General features: G+C 35.7%; 1 protein-coding gene across 1 annotated transcript in view; it reads right to left on the bottom strand.

Annotated features, from left to right (window-relative positions):
• Nucleotides 1–20,670, bottom strand: part of LOC144447055 (mothers against decapentaplegic homolog 4-like) — a 69,017-nt gene that overhangs the window by 22,051 nt on the left and 26,296 nt on the right. The window contains exons 2-3 of the mRNA XM_078136936.1: nucleotides 12,864–13,038; nucleotides 11,503–11,532 (exon numbers count right to left, since the gene is read on the bottom strand). Coding sequence (XP_077993062.1) covers nucleotides 11,503–11,532; nucleotides 12,864–13,038 — 205 coding nt within the window. The remainder of the gene's footprint in view (nucleotides 1–11,502; nucleotides 11,533–12,863; nucleotides 13,039–20,670) is intronic.

Below are 20,670 nucleotides of genomic sequence, written 5' to 3'. Positions count from 1 at the left end.
ACCCTAAACTTTTTTTTTTTTACATATTTGAGGAAAAAATAATAAAATCGCGAAAATTGTGAAGTCTCGCCAGAAATAGTGGATGAGGAAACTGACATCAAGTTAAAAAGAAAATATAAAACTGTTCTTCCATTCTTTAATGGCTGTACATCTGATGGGAAGAAACCAATAACACAGAGACCATTTGGAAAAACAATGGAAAACATAACTACCTGAACTAGACACTCGCACATTAAAGAAATATAAAAATAAAACAAAAAATCTACCTACCCCACCTATTAAAAAATTGAGCATAATCAGAACCACACAAATTGTTTTGTTAGGCCTTAGAGAACCTAAATAGTACATGTGGGTAGAGTCCAGTTGAGTGGGGATTTGGGGCTCTCTTCTTTCTCTACCCACCTACATGTAGTATTTGGTTGTCTTTTACCTAACAAAGCTTTACTGTAGCCAGAAAGCGGCAGTAAATCCTTATTAGGTTTTGAATTTCTCTGGCTGTGAGATGAAAATTTGAGTATTTAATAAATAGACATTACTAAACCTTCCACACTTTCCTAGACAGGAAGTGACGGTTTAACTCCTTGAATAAACTTTCAATAAAATAACAAGTCTACCTTTGGTATCATCCACACAAGCGACGAGATGTTCACAGTGTAATATTCGTCTTTCAACCAATGACTTCATGTCAATTTTTATCGACCATGTTGCTTTCCTTCTCAAATCAAAATTCTGGAAGTATTTATGCTTACATTTGGCATAGTTACTGCTTTCCTTTTTCATTCAAGGAATAATTTGGCATCATACTGTATACTTTGTCCATCAATTCGGTTTTTAGACACTTTATTTATCCAATTTTTGCGGCATCTCCACTAGATTCTATATTTCGCTGTTGGGTAAGCAACCCATAATTTCACTAAATTCAAACACAGAGCTTTGCATTTGAGAAAAAAATCCTTGTCAAAAGTTTTTGCTCTTCCAAAACATTCTGCTCCTTACAAGTTCGGGAAATCTCGTGATCTTTTGTTACATTGTACAATTGTGGCTTTGCCACTATGCTTGATAAACGATAATGTGTCTGGACATAAAGCAACCATTTTAAAATGTCTTACAAATTCTTTATCTCCACAGTTCAGTATTATATTGCCTGGATTTGACACTTGCACGCTAATGGACGTCCATAATTCCCTAAATATGGTAACAAGCAATTTTAAATGGGCTACCATCTGTTGCACACACTAGTACCACACACTTTCTTTTGATTGGTACGCAAGTCTTACGGACATACATCTACCCCTATCAATGTTTTGTACTTCGTTGTTATCCCGGACACACTGTACATGTATTTATTGAAGCATTTATTTAATGTCTAAGACTTGTACACAGTCACTCATGGGTTGAAATCACAATACTGGGTTACACTTCCATAGTAGTAGTACCAATCACAGTACTGAGTTACACCTCCACAATAGTAGTACCAATCACAGTATTAATACTAATAATACTGAGTTACACCATATTAGTAGTACTAGTACCAATCACAGTACTGAGTGACATCAACATAATAGTACACAGCTGAACCAATAGTTGATTCTCACAACCATTTGAACACAGGCTTTACTGTCTTGCTAGCATAAATATCTCTTGTCACATCATAATCATAACAATAGCCAACACATAATAGTATATCTGTATGTATACAAAGCGTCCAGCATGCTATTGGCCATAGATCTACAGACACACATACACATTACTGTCTTCTTAAATTCTCCGCACCACTACAGCAAAGGAGGATAAACATGTTACATTTCATAATTTTATTGTACCTTTAATACTTGAAACTGAAAGTATCTTTGTTCAACATAACCAGTCAAAACCAATAAATTATTCATGTAATTTGAGTAAGACAAAATCTCTTGATTGCGTTCTGGGGCATCATTTGGGAATAATGTGTTCCCCGATTTCAGTACCCCGGGGCGGTACATTCTTCCAGGAAAGCCACTCTCAACAGCATTGGATTTTGATCATTATTTCGGAAGTCGCTCATCATCGTTAAAATAATCTCCGTGTATTCATAGACACATTGTACTGCCCACAGAGTTGATTTGCTCTAAACTTCGAGATGCTTTAGCTGAAGATTAGTGTTAATGTCTACCAATCGTTGATGGCAGAGATAGATTTTTGTAGGGTTTCACAGTTTGATATTTCCCAACGGACTTCACTTGATATCTAATCCTGCACAATATATGCTTTTTGCACAACCATCACCATTCTGGCACCAGTCTCTTCTTGGCCCACAATACACACATCTCAGTAGCCTACAATCCAATTGAATGGGGATTTTGATTTCACTTTTTGCATACCACGCCTGGCATTTTGCTCTCACTTTTCGCGTACTACGCCTGGCATTTTGATTTCACGTTTTGCATACCACGCCTGGCATTTTGCTCTCACTTTTCGCGTACTACGCCTGGCATTTTGCTCTCACTTTACATGTACTACGCCTAGCATTTTGCTCTCACTTTTCGCATACCACGCCTAGCATTTTGCTTTCACTTCGCGTACTATGCCTGGCATTTTGCTCTCACTTTTCGCCCACCAAGCCTGGCATTTTGCTCACTTTTCGCGTACCACACCTGGCATTTTGAATTCATTTTTCGCGTACCACGCCTAGCATTTTGCTCTCACTTTTCGCATACATGCCTGGCATTTTGCTCTCACTTTTCGAGTATGATGTCTGATATTTTGCTAACAACCTATTGTTCCCATGAAGCCATAGCCAGAAAAGTGTCAAATTTTTTTTATCATGTTTTTAATGTCAAAAGCGTCGTCGCGAAATTAAAACCAAATCAGAGGGTTAAGCTGTATGACTTAAACATAATTACCATATTCAATGCCACTGTGGGAAATCATAATCTTATTTTAGGGTCTAGGTGCAGTTGGGGAATGATTGAAGCAAAGTCCACACCAATCTGATTAAAATCCGATGTAGATGTCGGCTAATCGTGCATTGCTATCTTACCATCGTTATTTAGCTTGAATTGACCTTCGTAGTACATGTTTACGTTTTTAGCCTGATCGCCTCCTCTACGATCAGGCTAAAAAATGTAAACATGTACCAAGGTGGTCAATTCAGGCAAAATAACGAAGGTAAAATAGCAATGAACGATTAGCCGACATCTACATCGGATTTTAATCAGATTGAGTCCACACATGCCTGGATTCCAGGCCAACACATATAAAGTGGCATCATTTCATCGTAGAAGCGCACATCAAATACACAAAGATTCAAGATAATTTCCAATCTGAATTTTCTTGTTTTCAACCTGACCCAAAGGATTTTAATTTCTATTTACTTTTCATATTTCTTTTGAAAGTCTTGCCTTATACAGGGAAAAAAAAAAAAAAAAAAAAAAATTATTTTTAAAATTTCAACGAAAACAAACCAACCCATTGATCTACATGTAGTCAAAATCCACGATGTTCATGAGATTATTTTGTTGAAAACTAAGCAGTGTGTATTCCCAAAACAATCAAATAACTTAGAAATTCTTGTGAACTGTTTCAGTGATTTTAGTAAGACTAAAACAAGTTTGTTATAGGTTTGCAAAATTAAATCCTGTTTTGCCCAACGAGAAATTGTTTGTGTACAAACAAATACCCCCTTGAGAGAAAGAGGATTACAGCCGAAGAAGCTATAGTATTGCTGTCATAATTTTTGTATTCCCATTTTTGATTTTAATAGTTAATGTTGTTTGACTCACTACAAGTACAACATGTATGAAAATCACATACAAGTATGTCAAACTGTAGTCAAATTTGCAATTTGGTGAAAAATAAGTAATCAGGTCTTATAACCACTGGATAGTTCTTTACAGAGATAAATGCTTATTTCCCAAGAAGTCCAGTGGGGCCTGGCCTTTGACAATGGGTACAGTGTTAGTGCAGGAGAGAAAACCAGAGTGCCCGGGGTAAACCTGTGTTGTTCAGTAGAGTCAAACTGAACAATATTTCTCTTTCTTAAAATATGGCGAATTTTATGGAACCCAAATTAGGGCTCAAACTCTGGCAACAGTGTCCACGATAAGAGGCAAGTGATTTAATCACACTTTACCATGGCAAACAACACTTGTTTACATAGGGACATCAATCCAGTGTAAACACAACCATTAACAACTAGTAAACAAGTCATGTCATCCATCTAATCAGAAGATTTGGTATATTTTTTCAATGGGTAAAAATTACTGGAAAGTTCCAGTTACTGTGAAGTGTGTACTACACTGATGCATATACAAAGTAACACCAACAACTAGAAGACTTGTAATTCACATAATCAGAAGGATTTGAACCATTCTGTGTAAAAAGATTTTGAGTATTTATTAAATTCACAGCAACTGGGGATTTCATAGTCTGTGCTGTTCCAGACAAGTCCATCACTGATACATAGATAGCAAAGTTAGCACACTTTCTGATCTCACCACATTATAGGTTTATGCCTTCAGGCAGTTTTCAAATAAAAGATCGATGCACTAAGAATCTGTATGCTAGCATTAATACCAGCTGTTCACAAGTTTCAGCTCATTATTCTAGATCAAAATCTCACAAAAATATCATTTATTTTTGGCGACTTCATTTGCTTCATGTGGTCAATCTTTTGTCAGTTGAATAGCAAATACAAAGACAGTAGCAGAGTTACTTTACGTCATACATACGCACATTTGATGTAACATGGTTTAAATTATTCAAAACGTGAGATTGATAGATGACAAATCTCTACACTACATTGGAGACAGGGACATGAAGAGGTGAAAGATTGCAGCTTGTGGATGTCTTACTGTATTTTAACTCTCTTTGAGTTTATCATTTGACATGGTGATATATCTTATTACACTATCGTTACTAATTAAAGGTGTATAAAGAGAAATTTGTACATTTTTATTTTTTTTGAGGGGGGGGGGGGGGGGGGGGGGTTTGCTGCATAGTCAACAACATCAGGAATATTCTATTTACTGAAATTTACTGAGCCATCGACTATCCTAAGCTTGCAAACACCACACTTGCAAATGCGAAGGACATGTGATATGGTGAAAATTTTTTGTAAGTTTTTTGCCGCAGTGGCAAGTCAAAATTCTCGCTAACCTTGGACAGTCAAAATATCATCTGCAAGCATTTGATTGCCAGGCCAATGCCATGTCTTTGTCTGTTTTTGATCTTGCGTGATATTGCTCATGTAAGTTATCATTTTGGTAACATCAAACCATGCAATGTAACTGTGGGTCTGTTAGCAAGATTATCGTAAATGCTGTAGTGAACATCAAGGCATCACTGACCAACATAAGTTCGAAATAGTTACACTATTTTGAAAGTTCAGTGTACAGGTCCATATGTGCGATATGAATGCCACAAGCATATGTGGACCTTACAGTTGAAGGACTAGTTTCGACATTTAAATTCTTGGTACCTGAACTAGAGTATTACTGCTAGGTGCAACATAAAAATAACAAACATTCAATTTCTTGGTCGACAACATAACTTTCGCTTCATATGCTTCACATGCATTACTATAGCCTATAGGGTGCGGGGAAACTAAGTTGATCTTCTTGTTCTATTATGATGCTCTGGGCATGAGGTAAAAAACTCCTGCAGGTATCGAGAATTGTCCAAAAGTATAAGAATATCAGATAATATATTATATTATAATACAATAATAAAAGACGAAAATACCTTAGATTCTAAGACATTCCTAAAACGATAGTGATTGTATTACAGCATGGAGCAATATATCTATTTAAATTTGCAATGTATAAGCGATGAACATGTTCAGCAATTCACAGCCCCAAATTTCTCATGATGTAAAATGTTTTCTTCCTCAATTTTTATTAGAATTCTCTTTAGGTAACGTGCACTACCACCACGCAGAAATATGGCGAGCACTTAGTAGACATGTGGCTAGCACTTAGCAGACATGTGGCTAGCACTCTGTAGACATGTGGTTAGCACTCCGTAAACATGTGGCTAGCACTTAGTAGACATGTGGCTAGCGCTTAGTAGACATGTGGCTAGCACTCTGTAGCACTCCGTAGACATGTGGCTAGCACTTAGTAGACATGTGGCTAGCACTTAGCAGACATGTGGCTAGCACTCTGTAGACATGTGGCTAGCACTCCGTAGACATGTGGCTAGCACTTAGTAGACATGTGGCTAGCACTCTGTAGCACTTAGTAGACATGTGGCTAGCACTCTGTAGACATGTGGCTAATTCTGTATGCAGACACTGGTTAATATTTTTGCTTGCATTCTTCTGGCACTTTGGCAAGGATTTGGTAGATCCATGGCTATCATTCAGATACAATATTATATAGTACTTTTGCTGGTACAGAGGGAGTACTTGGTAACACATATAACACTTTATTAATATGAAAAGACTAAGAGAGGAAGATAAACATTGCACACTGATTTGGTTCGTGTTGATATAAACTTTGCCCTATATTTCATACATAAAGAAATTACTTCCTTTTCTTTCAACAGAATATTTGTAAAAAAAAAAAAAATATTTAAAAAAATTAGAGAAAAGCTTCCGTGTCAGTATCATTTTTTCACATGCGACTAGTAACACAAAAAGCAGACAATCAACCTATGATGAAATCCTACATCAAGACTTTTAAAAACATGACAATTTACCATGTAAGCTGCCAGAAGCAGATGTGGTTTCCGATTGCATTTCTATATGATATAGATCCTAGCAAAATACAACAAACATCTCCTTAACAATCAAAGCAAACTGTCGTTTCCCCATTCTCATGTCAAATGTCATTTTTTAGCCGCCGGCAAATCACGAGCAGTTAATTCACAAAGATCAAGGTTTTCCTTCCTACAGATTTCTGCCATCAATGTTTTGTGTGTACTCTAGTTTTCTGTTTGTATGAAGGGATCTTTTTCATTGTTTTTTTTACAATAAAGATATTGTAAAAGAAGGGTGGGGTGGGGTGGGGAGGGGAAGGGGCATAGGGGAGTGGAAGGGAGGCTTTATTATCAATATACATGCCCATGTGAGCTGTAATGCATTGGTACACCTTTGTCTCTTATAAAGTGGTACACATCTTCATAGAAAACACAGTCACCTTGACCTAAAATACTTTACTTCTACATGTATGTGACTAATGGATGAATTGGATTTTTGTCGTTAAATTTTTACACAAAGTAAAGGTCAGAGTGAAATAGACGGACACTGACAGAAAATCAATACCTGGTAATATTGGGACAGATAAAGTACATAAAGTGTATGTTTTTGTTCTTACACTACATGTACACATATTGGATTTTTAACATGAAACATGACCATTCACTAAGAAGTGATATACATCATGTATGCAGCAAAATATCCATATGTGTATGTTCCTTGTTGTGTTTCACCTTTGGACAAGATTTGAAAGAAATTGATCACACTTTCATTCCACAAACTGGGGTACAGATAGCACAATAGGCAAGAAATGGTTTGATTAATGGTAACTGATCCTGAAGGTCACGGTCAAGGTCAAACATCAAGGTCGTGAAAGAAAGATCACACCTGATAATATGGGGTAGACACTTGGAATGGAATCTCTATGTATTTATTGTATTACATGCATTTAATAAATATTGATTTTAACACAGATATGGGCACCATTTGGGCATATTTGCATATGCTGTGGAACAAAGTGATGTGCATAAGTCCCATATGATATGTCAACTCACATCTGTGCCAGGTTTAAATGGCATTGGAAATTGTATGTCAGAGACCTGATGTCTTGCGAACAGACAAATGCACACATGCACAGATGGACTGATGGACACAGCCCATTCTAATAGCCCCCTCCCCCCTCCCCCTCCCCCAAGCTTAAAATTGAATACAGTCTTACAGAACTATACAAAAATACAAAACTGTAGTCTTAAAGTTAAAGACAGCCAATCAGACACCATTTTGACTGAAATATTATCTTGAGATTTCCATATATGCTGGTCAATATTATATTACATGTGGAATGAGAAATGTAATTACAAGTATTAATATTTAAACAAGTAATACATACAAATCAAGTTTTCATTTCATAAATCGCATATTTGATACATGCCATAATGAGTGTAAAGAAAAACTTGCTTGAGGCAAAAAAATAATTTCAAATGTCATCATATTTCATAATGTTTGCATTGAATGACAGGTAGTTGTTCTGTATATACATGATGTAGTTGTCAAAATAGTAGATTGATATTTGATTTGATGATAAACTGATTGCCAACCAATCCATCCCCGTCCTACCAGTGAGATGTATTTCCCTGTCACGATGTTTGAGTTATGCTGAAATGAGCCATTATTAACTGTTATAACACATCAAGATTAAATATTGTTTAATTAATTAACTAAAGGACACACTGTCAAAATGACCGCAAGATTTTTTATCTACTTGCCATCTTTAACAAAAATACTGGTAGGGAACCCTGGTAAAATGACTGGGAAAGTCAAGTAGATTTTACCTACATGTACTTACCATTCTTAACAAAAACACTGGTAGGGAACTTGGTAAAATGACTGGGGAACTCAGGTAGATTTTACCTACTTACCACCCTTAACAAAAATACTGGTACAATGTAGGGAACCCTGGTAAAATGACTAGAGAACTCAGGTAGATTTTATCGACTTACCACCCTTAACAAAAATACTGGTAGGGAACCCTGCAGAGAAACTAAAGTAGATTTGATCTAATTACCACCCTTAACAAAGACACTAGTAGGGAACGCTGGTAAAATGACTGGGGTTTCAAATAGATTTAACCAATTACCGAGTTAAAAAAAAACAATGGTTGGAACCCTGGTAAAGTCACTGGAGAACTGGACAAGTTGACCAACTGGAAGCCATAACAACTATGCCATATGGTTAATAAAAAGTCTCATATTTCTCTGAGTCTGTGTAAAGTTTTCTACGGCTGGTCCAATCTAGTCAGCAAATACGACATTCATGCTACGCTATCAGTCAGTCAGCACTCACAAGCCTGATATGGCTGAACAACATGACATATTTACAGTCTACATCAAATCATGACATGTATTAGTGTTAAAGAGTGCATTGTACTGGATTTTCCCTCATCTTTTGCCGAAACTTAGGCCAAAAAAACTTGATTCATCATAGCAGCACTAAACCGTGGGGGTCTGGGTTTTTTTAGAATTGTGTATACATCAGTATGTAGTCTGTTCTTTGTAATTCACATACCAATTTGTTCACATTTCAACATCCTGGTGTCTTACACTGTCTGTGTTGATTTACAGATCCTGAAGGCATATTGCATTTATGTTTTGTCACAGAGAGTTTTGTTTAGGTAGCCTGCAGAGAATGACATCACCAGTATAGGTGACTCTTTTGTAGTGTTTTTCTAAAGATGCAGAGAAGCATAAAATGGCATGGGTTTGGGTTTCCTATGTTGTTTTAGCAGAAATACACTCAAATTTCTTTTCAAGTCGAATCACAAACAGATAAACTTCTCAATAATATGTTTTTCAGCAGTACATTTGGGAATGCAGTCACATTTAGAGGAGGCAGCGGGTGAGGAATGGATGGGATATAGTCAGTGTGCCCTCTAAGCCACTTTGACATGCTACTGACGTACACAATTCTAGTGACGTACACAATTGTAGTGATGCACCAAAATTTGGTGTTCCCCTGTCTCTTACTATGTGGGGTGGTGACTCACAAGAAATGCAAGTTTTCATCATACTGACCCACAACAACAAAATTTGGCAATCATTAGAGGGCACACTGGATATAGTTGTGAAATTTAGTTACCTTCATATTAGGCAGTAAGACTCTTGGTAGTGGACACTGCTTCGTTTGACAAAATTTCAAGTTCATTTTCAATGAAATCAGCTGTGTGACTATTCCTTTTCTATCACAAAGACATATATTGTTTTTTATGATCTTGGATTTGTCTATTTTCAGAATATTTTGTCTTTGATGCACCATTTGTTAAAAAGTGCCTACTGAGCATTGCATGGTTAAAACTGGAACTTTGATGACATTAGTCAGGATGAACACAGTGGGGTCTGTCACTAAAAATATGTATCTATCAAACAACGTTGTCTAGAGGCTGCTACTCTAGTTCCTATACAGTATCGTTACCATTTACACCTCCAAACCATGTTGGCATCCAGACTGAGCGGCTACTGTAGTACCCAGATGAAATTTCAAATTCCCACACACTTGTTAACATCCCAATGTCTTTGTTAATCAATCACAGAATTCTGCCCAGTTACAAAATGTTTAAATATGGTACATTTGTCAGATCAGGATACACCGTTCACATCATTCTACCACTGTTGGGGGTTTACTCATTTGCATGAACAGATATCTGTTCATGATTTTTCATTGGGCTAGATGGAGTGAAGAGAGATCTTGAGATTCGAGTCACAGATAGCCTCTACACTATTAAAGTTATAACAATGTTACAGAAGAACAAAACTCTTGTCATCTGCAGTTGGAAAAACCATCAAAATTCGCCACATGAACACTACATTAAACTCGCAACATGACTGATTTTACCAACATTTTCTTTAAAATCATTAAAATACAAAATACATACCATTAGTTTCCTGTCTTTCTCATTTATACTTGAACTTTGGGCACTACAACGGTGACATTGACCTTTAACCTTTAACCTAAAGAGTTTATCATTTGGAAGTGGTCAAAATGGCACCTTCTTCCAATTTCAGTCACAGGGCTTGAAATGAACTTTTTTCTATGGTAATCCCAGTGGGCTACCAATTTCAGAAAGTGGTAGCCCAAGGATGGTGACCAATAGTCTCATATTCCTGAACTGAAAACAGAGTTCCGCTATTGGAAATATGTGTATTATTAAAATACTTTCATATCCATAAATCTTCCATCCTTTAAATCATTGCATAACCAATGGTACATTGTAGCCCGAGTGGGCTAACGGCTACAAATTATGGTAGCCCAATGACCAGAATTGGTAGTCTGTGGACATGGGACTACCGTTAATTTCGAGCCTTGACTCGATTTCATGATTATCTGCTTGACCAACTGTCAATACAAAGACATGATACACTATTACATACAATTCTTTACATATACATACACTTTAATCACCAAGTATATGGAACTCCTAATTTTATTTTCAATGAACTATTAAGATCTACATTTACCAGTATCACATAGTAAAACATGTGTTTACAAGCCAATGTTTGATTTGAATCCCATGTTATCATTTCAGTACTACTATTTTACCAGTGGAGACACATACAACCATAGACCCTACTCTATGATACTACACAAGATTATTCTCTTGTTCTTAACTAACTTTTTCTATAGCTCTGCCAGACAGCTGTTTGTCACACCTAAAGTTTTATCCTAGTCTGACATTGGCTCGTACAAAATCCTTCAGGGGACTATAGCAAAAGTCTAACATATACACACCATATACATGCATAAACCTGAAGAATGGTTATGTTATCACCTACCTGTTTGATGTAACGTCAACCCAGACAAATCTGAAACACAAACAGAGTATAAAGTGTGAGTTGATGAATTTCAAAGTCATATGTACGTCACATTGATTGTGCAGTTGCCCATAATGTAGAATTTATCTCAGCAATATTCTTTATACTTTTAGGGTTACTCTGTTCAAGAAAACAAATTATATGCTCAAAGTTCATGAATTCCCAACAATTTTCTACAAGATTTTGTTTCATCACTGAAAAATATTGCAAAAGTTGTAATAATTTCAAGATAAATTTTTCTGTTCGAATCACTTTGTAAAACTTTAGAATATCCATGGTCATCAAACCCATTCAAGAACTTTGATACTGCCCTCTATGTCAAAAGTGATGAATGCTGCTGTTTATGTTTAGATAACATCTGCTGAAATAGGTCAAGCTGTCTTGTTTAGCAAACATGATTTGTGCTTGTTTTGACATGTCTGGGTCATGACTGCATTACAAAGGTGACTGGCCTCTCGGTAAAGTCTATATCCTGCCAGTTCCCATTGTTGGAGTTCAGTTACCAAATACAAGCACAGAACACTCAGATCTGTTATTCAAACACTCTTTTGTTGTATTTGGCAGTGTGTCAACTTTGGCTGACTTTGTTGACTGTCCAAATATTACAACCCAGGAAAACCCAAAACATCGGTGTTCCTCCTTGAGCTGTATTTCAAGCATGAAACTAGCCTTGTGGAGAACTGTGGTGATTGATTTCAATTGACATAACTTTCACACACCTCCCTCCACTAATGGATCTACTTTGTGGTAATACAGTATGTACACGGTGTTCTAGAACTTTTTAGAGGAAAAGACCAGGCATATTTCTGCCTTGAGTATACTTGTATTGTTAGAAACTTATTTCTGTCTTTAGTACACTTGTATTGATTACTACTATCAACTTACATATGACTTTGGGTGCTTAAATTGCACCTTGGTAATTTACCCAACTTTGAAATCTAGCAAAGTAGGCCTACTGCACTTGACATGTGTTTGACCATTTTAGGGATTTCCTGCAAGGGTTTCAAATTAAATTATAGGTAAACCTCTAGTGATGATATCATAGCACAGAGGAAATCTGGATGCCAATGTGGTCTCTAATGTGTGAGTGGAGGTGTAAATCATAACGATACCATATAAAGCCAGCCTATCACTGAGTTAAGTCAAGGCGTGATACAATGCATTCTCATTGTGTCTAAAATGCAGACCTGATGGCTAATTTCCTTGAAAACTTCAGCATAAGTGCAAAGCTGGTCAGAAATTTCAGTTGTTTTTGTTCAAAATTAGAGGATTTTCAGCTTTTATGAACCTCTCACCCAAACTTGGTTTACGCAAATACTTACCAATGCCAGGAGAAACGACACGTTCATAGTGGTAAGGATTGACACATACACTGTCACACTTCAAGTCAAACGCATACTGGCAAAATTTCATATGTTTGAGTTCATTCTTGTGAAGGTCTGGCCATCGCCACAAGCGAGCGTAAATGACATGTGGGAAGCCCTTTCTACCAGCAACCTGTAAGAAGATGGAAAGGAACAGACACATCAAAATGAGAACTAAAGATATAGTCCATAAAAATGAAAATGTTGAATATGTCCAAACAGAATTAACTGCATTTATACCATGGTTGTTCTAGTCATGAAAACACACGTTTACATAATTGGCTTTGCAATGCTCAACAGTCTGCCCCCTTAGCCAATATCATATGCCACTGACGCACACATTTTCAAGTGACGCACCAAAATTTGATGTTCCCTTACTATTTCTTACTATGTGGTGACTCGAAATGCCAGTTTTTCTCATTTTGACTCACAACAACAAAATTTGGCTATGATTAAAGGGCACACTGATACTCAACATACAATCTATGGGTCAAAACATTCACAATTGCCATGATTTCCTGTATTCTTTTCTAAATTAACCTGGCACGTCTATAACAATGTTATTGTTCTCCAAGCTTTTTCTTCATTTAGTTGGGAATTGGGAATTAGTCATGACTTATGAATTTTGGACAGAAAACAAAAACAAATATGTCCGCTACAAACTAATTTGCATATCATCAAGGTATACCGTACAGATTAGACTACAGATATGCTACAGCTGTCACTATAACCAAAAATTACACCATGAACTAATGCTGTCACTCACAAAATGAAGTAACACTGTCACTCATATGCAATCCAAATACAACAATAGCACATAGTCTTCATCATGTCAATCCTATTTCAAGTCAAAATCTCTAACCCTACTCTACACACTTCCTATTACGAAAACCTTTCATTCTATTTCCTGTGATCACTTGTACTTTCCTAGGAATATTTCTCGACAATAAATACTTCACTAGCTCTGATTGACTGATCTACTCAAAGTCTATGAATCCCTGTGAATATAATCGCCGAGATTGAAAGGAGCTTATTAAACGGGAAAATCTTCTTATTCTGCAGTCACGAGTTTCTCCTCTTTCGCGAACACGTTTAGTGCGGTTTTGCAGAATAAACCCGTATAAATCTGTATAGAAGAGTTAACACTGTAGAGGAAGGCTGTATAAATGACCTCACAAAACATTATCATTTTTTGATCGTCTTCTTTCTGAGTAACAAAATTCTCATCCGACAAATGTGCTTTATACATGTAGTACAATTGTGCAACATAAACTACATGTAAAATACATTTGTACAGGAATGAATGTTTGGACTCTGGGTTCATAGTTACAAGTTAAAATTTCTATTCACAGAGTCAAAAAATTTATTGAAAGCAAATCCCAAAATTGAATTATTATTATTATTATTATTATTATTATTATTATTATTATTATTATTAGACTTTATTTAAACTCGATAGACTGTTGAGCCAAAGGCTCTTCTCACAGTGTTGAGATAAAAATATACAATATATACATTAAAAATACTAAACCATTAAAACAAATACAAGGGTGAGTAAAATGGCAAAAGCCAGAAGAACAGCCAGGCGACTACTAAACTAACTGTTTTCTAAAAGATGACATTTACATTTACGTTTAAAAGACTGAAGAGTGGAGCATGATTTGATATCAATACTTAAATCATTCCAGGTTTTAACACCATTATATAAAAAACTCTTCCTAAAAAACTGTGTTCCATGTTTTGGGATGTAAAGTTCATCTCTGTCTGCTGCACGTGTGTTACGAGTGTGCACTTCTCGAATGCCTCTAAAATCATTCAGATAATTTGGAGCCAGGCTATTCTGGACTTTGTACATTAAAACAGCTTCATTGTAAATGATACGTTTTCTGAAAGGAAGCCATTGAAGAGATTCAAATAAAAACCCATCGTACGTCAGTAAAAAATCGGGATTCACTTTCAACAAATCTTTTGACAGTCAATAGAAATTTCACTCGTGAACTTAAAATAATCTACACTGTTGGGAGGCTGGTACAAATGCATTGTAGTCACAAAACATCGACACTTAGCAATTATCCTGAAAATATTTTGAATTCACAACGTGTATTTCTTGTATAGCAACATGCCTAAACACCGGAACACAATTTGTACATATGTATGCTTCGGGCAAAAACTTCTCATGCATTGTTAAAATATGAAGGTGCATATACCGAGTCTCAAAATTATCATGCTTTCGCTTTGTTTCATATAAAATCCTCTTTCTCGACTCTAGAAATAAAAGTTTTTTTCTATTCATTGAATTAATCGATGATAAAACTTAGATTAACAGCAGAAAATGTTGCCAGTACCGATTGACAAAGATTGCCTGAATACATCAAATAAACACATAAATAGCTTTTTAGTATGCACGATTCCATCATTTCATAGACTGACATGTTCATATTATCTCAACATCTGCCACTTTTTTCTATTACTACTTACTAGTACAGGGATGGAGAATCACACACACACATAAACACAGACAGACAGACAGACAGACAGAGACAGACAGACAGACAGAGACAGACAGACAGACAGACACACACACACACACAGACACACGCATACACATACACATACACAGACACATAATATACATGATGTGTATATTGTATAGGATGGTAAACTATAATTTCATGAGATTTTGTACCTTTAATTGCAGAGATGGGGGGGGGGAGATGGTTTTTTGGGGTGGTTTTTTTTCGGGGGGGGGGGGGGGGGGTTAATTATCAAGGCAAGACATGTAAAAATGTTTGCAAAACCACAACTGAACAATCAGGAATTGAACACGAAGGTCATAGTAACCTGTGTAGTAAATCATCTTTCGACTAATCACCTGCCTGTGAATAATTTGTAGAGATTTTCATCGGTCAAGGTCCTCTGGAAGTGGACTGCCCATAAAGATTAATAAAGCAAACAAACGTAGATTACAAGAATTCATAAAGAATATATCACTGCCTATTCTCATTGAAATCCAGTAATTCTTAGACTCATATATATATTATATGTTACATGATGCGATCTCAAATATTTATGTTTGCCTGCAAAAAATGGCAGTACATGTTGATCATTATATACATGTATACACTGGATTAATCATCGCAGTCTATCGGGTACAGCTATTGATTTCCTGGCAAATTTTAAATACCATGTAACATTTTCTAAAGCCAAAAGTGAACCTGATAGTTATGTGATATGCTTTACAAGGTTTTCCTTCTGGGCATCAAATAATATCGTCTACGAAAAGTCTGACAAAAATTATCGTCTGTCGTGAAATCACGCTACAATCTGTCAATCTCTTTGCTTCAACTGAAATCTCTCTAGACTGATTCCAAAAGACAGTTGAAATTATCTCCCATCTTGAAGTCGCGTTGCAATCCATTACAACACCCTAATTCCTTACAACTAAAATCACTCTCTCTCGCTCTCTCTAAATATATTAATTCATCGAGATGACAAGGCATAATTGGCACATTGACAAAAGTATCATTTTCCACATTTTTTTTTTACAGCAATCACAGCTAAACGTTGTGATTCCAAAAATTCCACTCAATCAATACACAGTGATGAATACAAAACCTAAACATTTCAAATTGCCATGGAAATACATCAGAGATTGATGGAGGATGTGGGTGTTGCTAGGCAACTAAACACAAAGGAGAAACCTTTCTTCATCATGAGTAGACAAGTGTTCACAGCTTATTCTTTCTTATAGAGTAGCATGTACGATACATCTTGCTATTGTTGGATGTACACTTGGAAAGTAACAATCCTATGACCTTTCAACCCTTACACTATTGACCCTTGACCCAACATGTTTGAGATTCATCAACACAACTACCAGTTATACTTTTTATACTGAGATGCTATCTTATATACAATCATTTATTTTTTTTATGTTATTTCTTTAGACTTAGAGCAACACTAGCTGCAACTGGAATGTTTCTTAAAACTGTTGTGTTAGATAAATTTTGTTATTTCTGGTAATCATATTAATATCGTACACAATGAACAGTGGGTTAATTCATTTGTGCTGCTGTACACGTACGTGTATTGTGGTACAAAAAAATCCAACCAAATTGATTTTTGGGTCCGCATCCAAAACTCAGCACCCCTAATGCAATCATGATTTCAACATGTTACTGCACTATTTCAGGATACAATCAACCCCTTATTAACATGTACAATGTACATTATCTAATTATTGGTATTTTAACAATTTTCAGTGAATATATTGTTGGTTGTCTATACGAAAAAAAAATGACACTCTAGTTCCATGTATATAGTATATTATCTATGGATGCAAAAATTTGTAGATAGTACAGTCCCACATAAAATCACCAACATTTTGATTATTTTGTGTGGTTTTCTTTTAATGTATATGTTATCTGTGAAACTACATCAATTTCCATTGTAAACTTTTGCGATTATTTGTGGTAATAAACTTATTATTATTAATAAAAATTCTTTACAATATTTGGACAATAAGCATATCACACTATAAATGTGAAGTACATGCAATAAAATGGTACTATGAATACTGATATTTCTCGGCGTGATCACTGTGATAAAACATCAATGAAAACAGCTTACAACTATATTCTTGGGTTAAAATGACACAAACTGACAAGTGAATATCCAAGTCCTGAACATCACAGTGGTGTTTAATCACAGGCAATGACTCACCAGGCACTAATAAAACTAATTTTTGTTTATCCCATTCTCAAGTCCGGCATAGTGACTCAGTGTTCTGTATTTTCCGAATTCAAATCTAACAATTTTATCCAGTTTGACAGACACACACTTGAATGTTAAGCCAGCTATAGGAATGTAAAAATTTGATATAAACAGTTTTCTGCTGTGTAAAATAACACTGGATCAAAATTACAATGACGGTATATTGTAGTGACTCAGAGCTCATCAATACTGTGTTTTTCAAACGATAAAATAAGAATGACCGATTTTACCCAATTTTACCGATTCTTATATTTTCATGTGCTTTTCTCACCTCCGTGTAAATAGTAGATGCAAACACAACATATAAAAGTTGCATTTTCATTTGAAAACAACGTCATGTCAATTGTAAGTTACTGTTTTGACTTTCTACAGTAGAAATATGGAAGGGTTGCTGAAAGACTGTGTAAGTAAACATTATGTTTCCCAAGAACAATTTAGATAGCTAAGAAACATGCTTCCCACAGACCACTAATCTCAAATATAAACAATACCATCCCACTCCAACAGATACACAGGCACAGACACACACCTGCACAGCATCCTTGGAACAAGGAAGGTATTTTATGTCATCAAATAGCTGGCTCAGATTTTGACACATACAAATTAATGAGAGCAAGAATTTGAGATCTGTTTGCATGGTTCCCCATGGTGACGAGTGTGTGCACATACAGTGCCTGCTTGTCGGCAGGAGTGTGGTATTGTTTGTCTTTGTAATGAGTGGTCTGTGGGAAGCCAGTTTCTTATCTCTCTAAATTGTTCTTGGGGAAACATAAAATGTGTATAATACACACAGTTTTTTGGGTGACCCTTCAATGTTTCTGATGTATTTACAACCAACTATAATTTCACACTTAGTTTATTAAACACATCATGATGATGCTGGAAAGTCTCTTCTCAAGTATACGCATTCATAAATGGATATCACATGCTTACGGCGTCTGATTATTCATTTATGGAGATGCTGCCAGTTTTCCCGGTAATAAAATCATACATCAGATGGGTTTTCCCAGATAACGTGATGCACTTAATAAGGTTCATTAGAAAACAGAGGAAGCAAGCACATCTGTTGTCTGTATTGTTAATGAATGATAAAGTATATGTATTTTTTCCAATCAGTGGCAACCTTATAATAGCTTCACATCACCCCGGATTTTTTTCTTTTTTAATGTTGAGCGTATATTATTTTTATGACTTGCCCCACATATCAAAACTCAGTTTTAGTATCAAGGCTGTATCCTTTACCCATAGAAACAAAAAATTGAAACGACATACATGTCAAATATATACAGATTGGCATTTCATTTACTGTATCTTATTTATTCTTTGCATACTGTCTGAACATGAAAAGGCAAAGAATTCATTGCACTTCTTGTTCTCATTATTAGCCGTAGAATCTAAGCGTATATCAACTTCAATACTTTCCCATCATAGCTTGCCTGTTTTCGGCATTAGTGGTATGCCGTTTACATCTCTCATACTATGCTCCTGTGGAGAATGTGAAAACGTTGGAAATTACGGTTTGAAAATGTATGTCAAATAACTTGATTTACAACTGGGTTGTAATCAGGTTATATAGGATGCACAGAACTGTGACGATATTCAAATGAAGTCATTATGTAAATGTACACACACAGCAGAGATGAAGACAGGAGTTACAATGTAACACATGAAGTACATGTATGTGAAGTGAGCGTGTGATAATTTTTATGTAATTATGCAAATTATGTCATTTTTTATGTAATTATGCAAATTTAACATAACATAGCAGTGTTCGATAACGACTTCTAGGGGTGTGGCTTACTTGCACATTTTCAAATCATAACCAACATTCAAATCATAACCAACATTTTCTTATACAAGCGTGGTAGGACTTGAGATAAACGTAAAAGTAACATAACCTCCGTAAACATGCTACATTATAGAAGAAGGAAAGACGATCTCATTATAGCAGAGTCTTAAAACCTTGGCAAAAACAATATACATTCATTTCTTCCAGACCAATGGACATTGATTTCTTAGTTTCTAGTGTCCTGCCATGGTCCCAATCCTCATCAGAATAACCTTTCATATTATCTATTATCCCATTTTGTTACTTTTACTTCCGTTGAATACACTACAAGCATAGTACAGGTGTACAGGTCCACTAACGTATTCCTAATCAGTGCCTAGGGCTGCCTGCAAAAACTATGAAATATTAAAATAGTTTTTTTTTACTATCAGGATTTGTGATAACAAGGGCAGATGACTACGGATTTACACACAAGGGATAAGAAGTGAAGGTTACTTTATCTTACGATTTACAGGACAAGATGAGCATTCATTACTTAGTCTTGATCTGTATGTACATTGGATGTCAAAACCAATAATATTTTTAACAAAACAGCAACAGTATTTTTGTAAAGTGCAGTAAGCAGGTAATAAAATCTATCTGAGTTCCCCTGTCATTTTACCACGGTTCTCCACCAAAATGATGGTACAATATATTGGAAACTATATCAGTTTTACCATATGTCCCCTTTTTGTTACTGGGAATCCACAACCTTAGCACAAACACCGATCAATATTATCGGATACTTGAAAATGAGAGAGAAAAATTTTAAACTACACTTTTTTGCTTCATGTTATATGTATGCCACGACCCATTTCTGTGCTCCAACCAGTATATTTCCATTATGGGGGCAGATACATGTATACGAGTCTTGTTCCTAGATATTACTGCCTATTTTCACAGTTGACCTGTTACTTTTAAAATTAGCTACAACCCTGCATGAAGAGTAGATTTTATGTCAATCATCACAAAAAAAATTTAATCCACAATGTTTGCATTTATAATGGTACAAATATATATATATTCATGCGAAGAAAAATAGAACGACACAGAAATGTTAAAAACTTGTGTCTCCCCAGCGTAAAATTGGACCACCTTGGCTGTATGTCAATATCCATCATAGAATACTGAGAAATTGATATTGGACTCCATCAATAACCTTGA

Source organism: Glandiceps talaboti, chromosome 16, assembly GCF_964340395.1.
Source record: "Glandiceps talaboti chromosome 16, keGlaTala1.1, whole genome shotgun sequence".
In the NCBI taxonomy this organism is placed as follows: Eukaryota; Metazoa; Hemichordata; class Enteropneusta; family Spengelidae; genus Glandiceps; species Glandiceps talaboti.
This window is presented reverse-complemented; position numbering and strand designations above follow the sequence as displayed.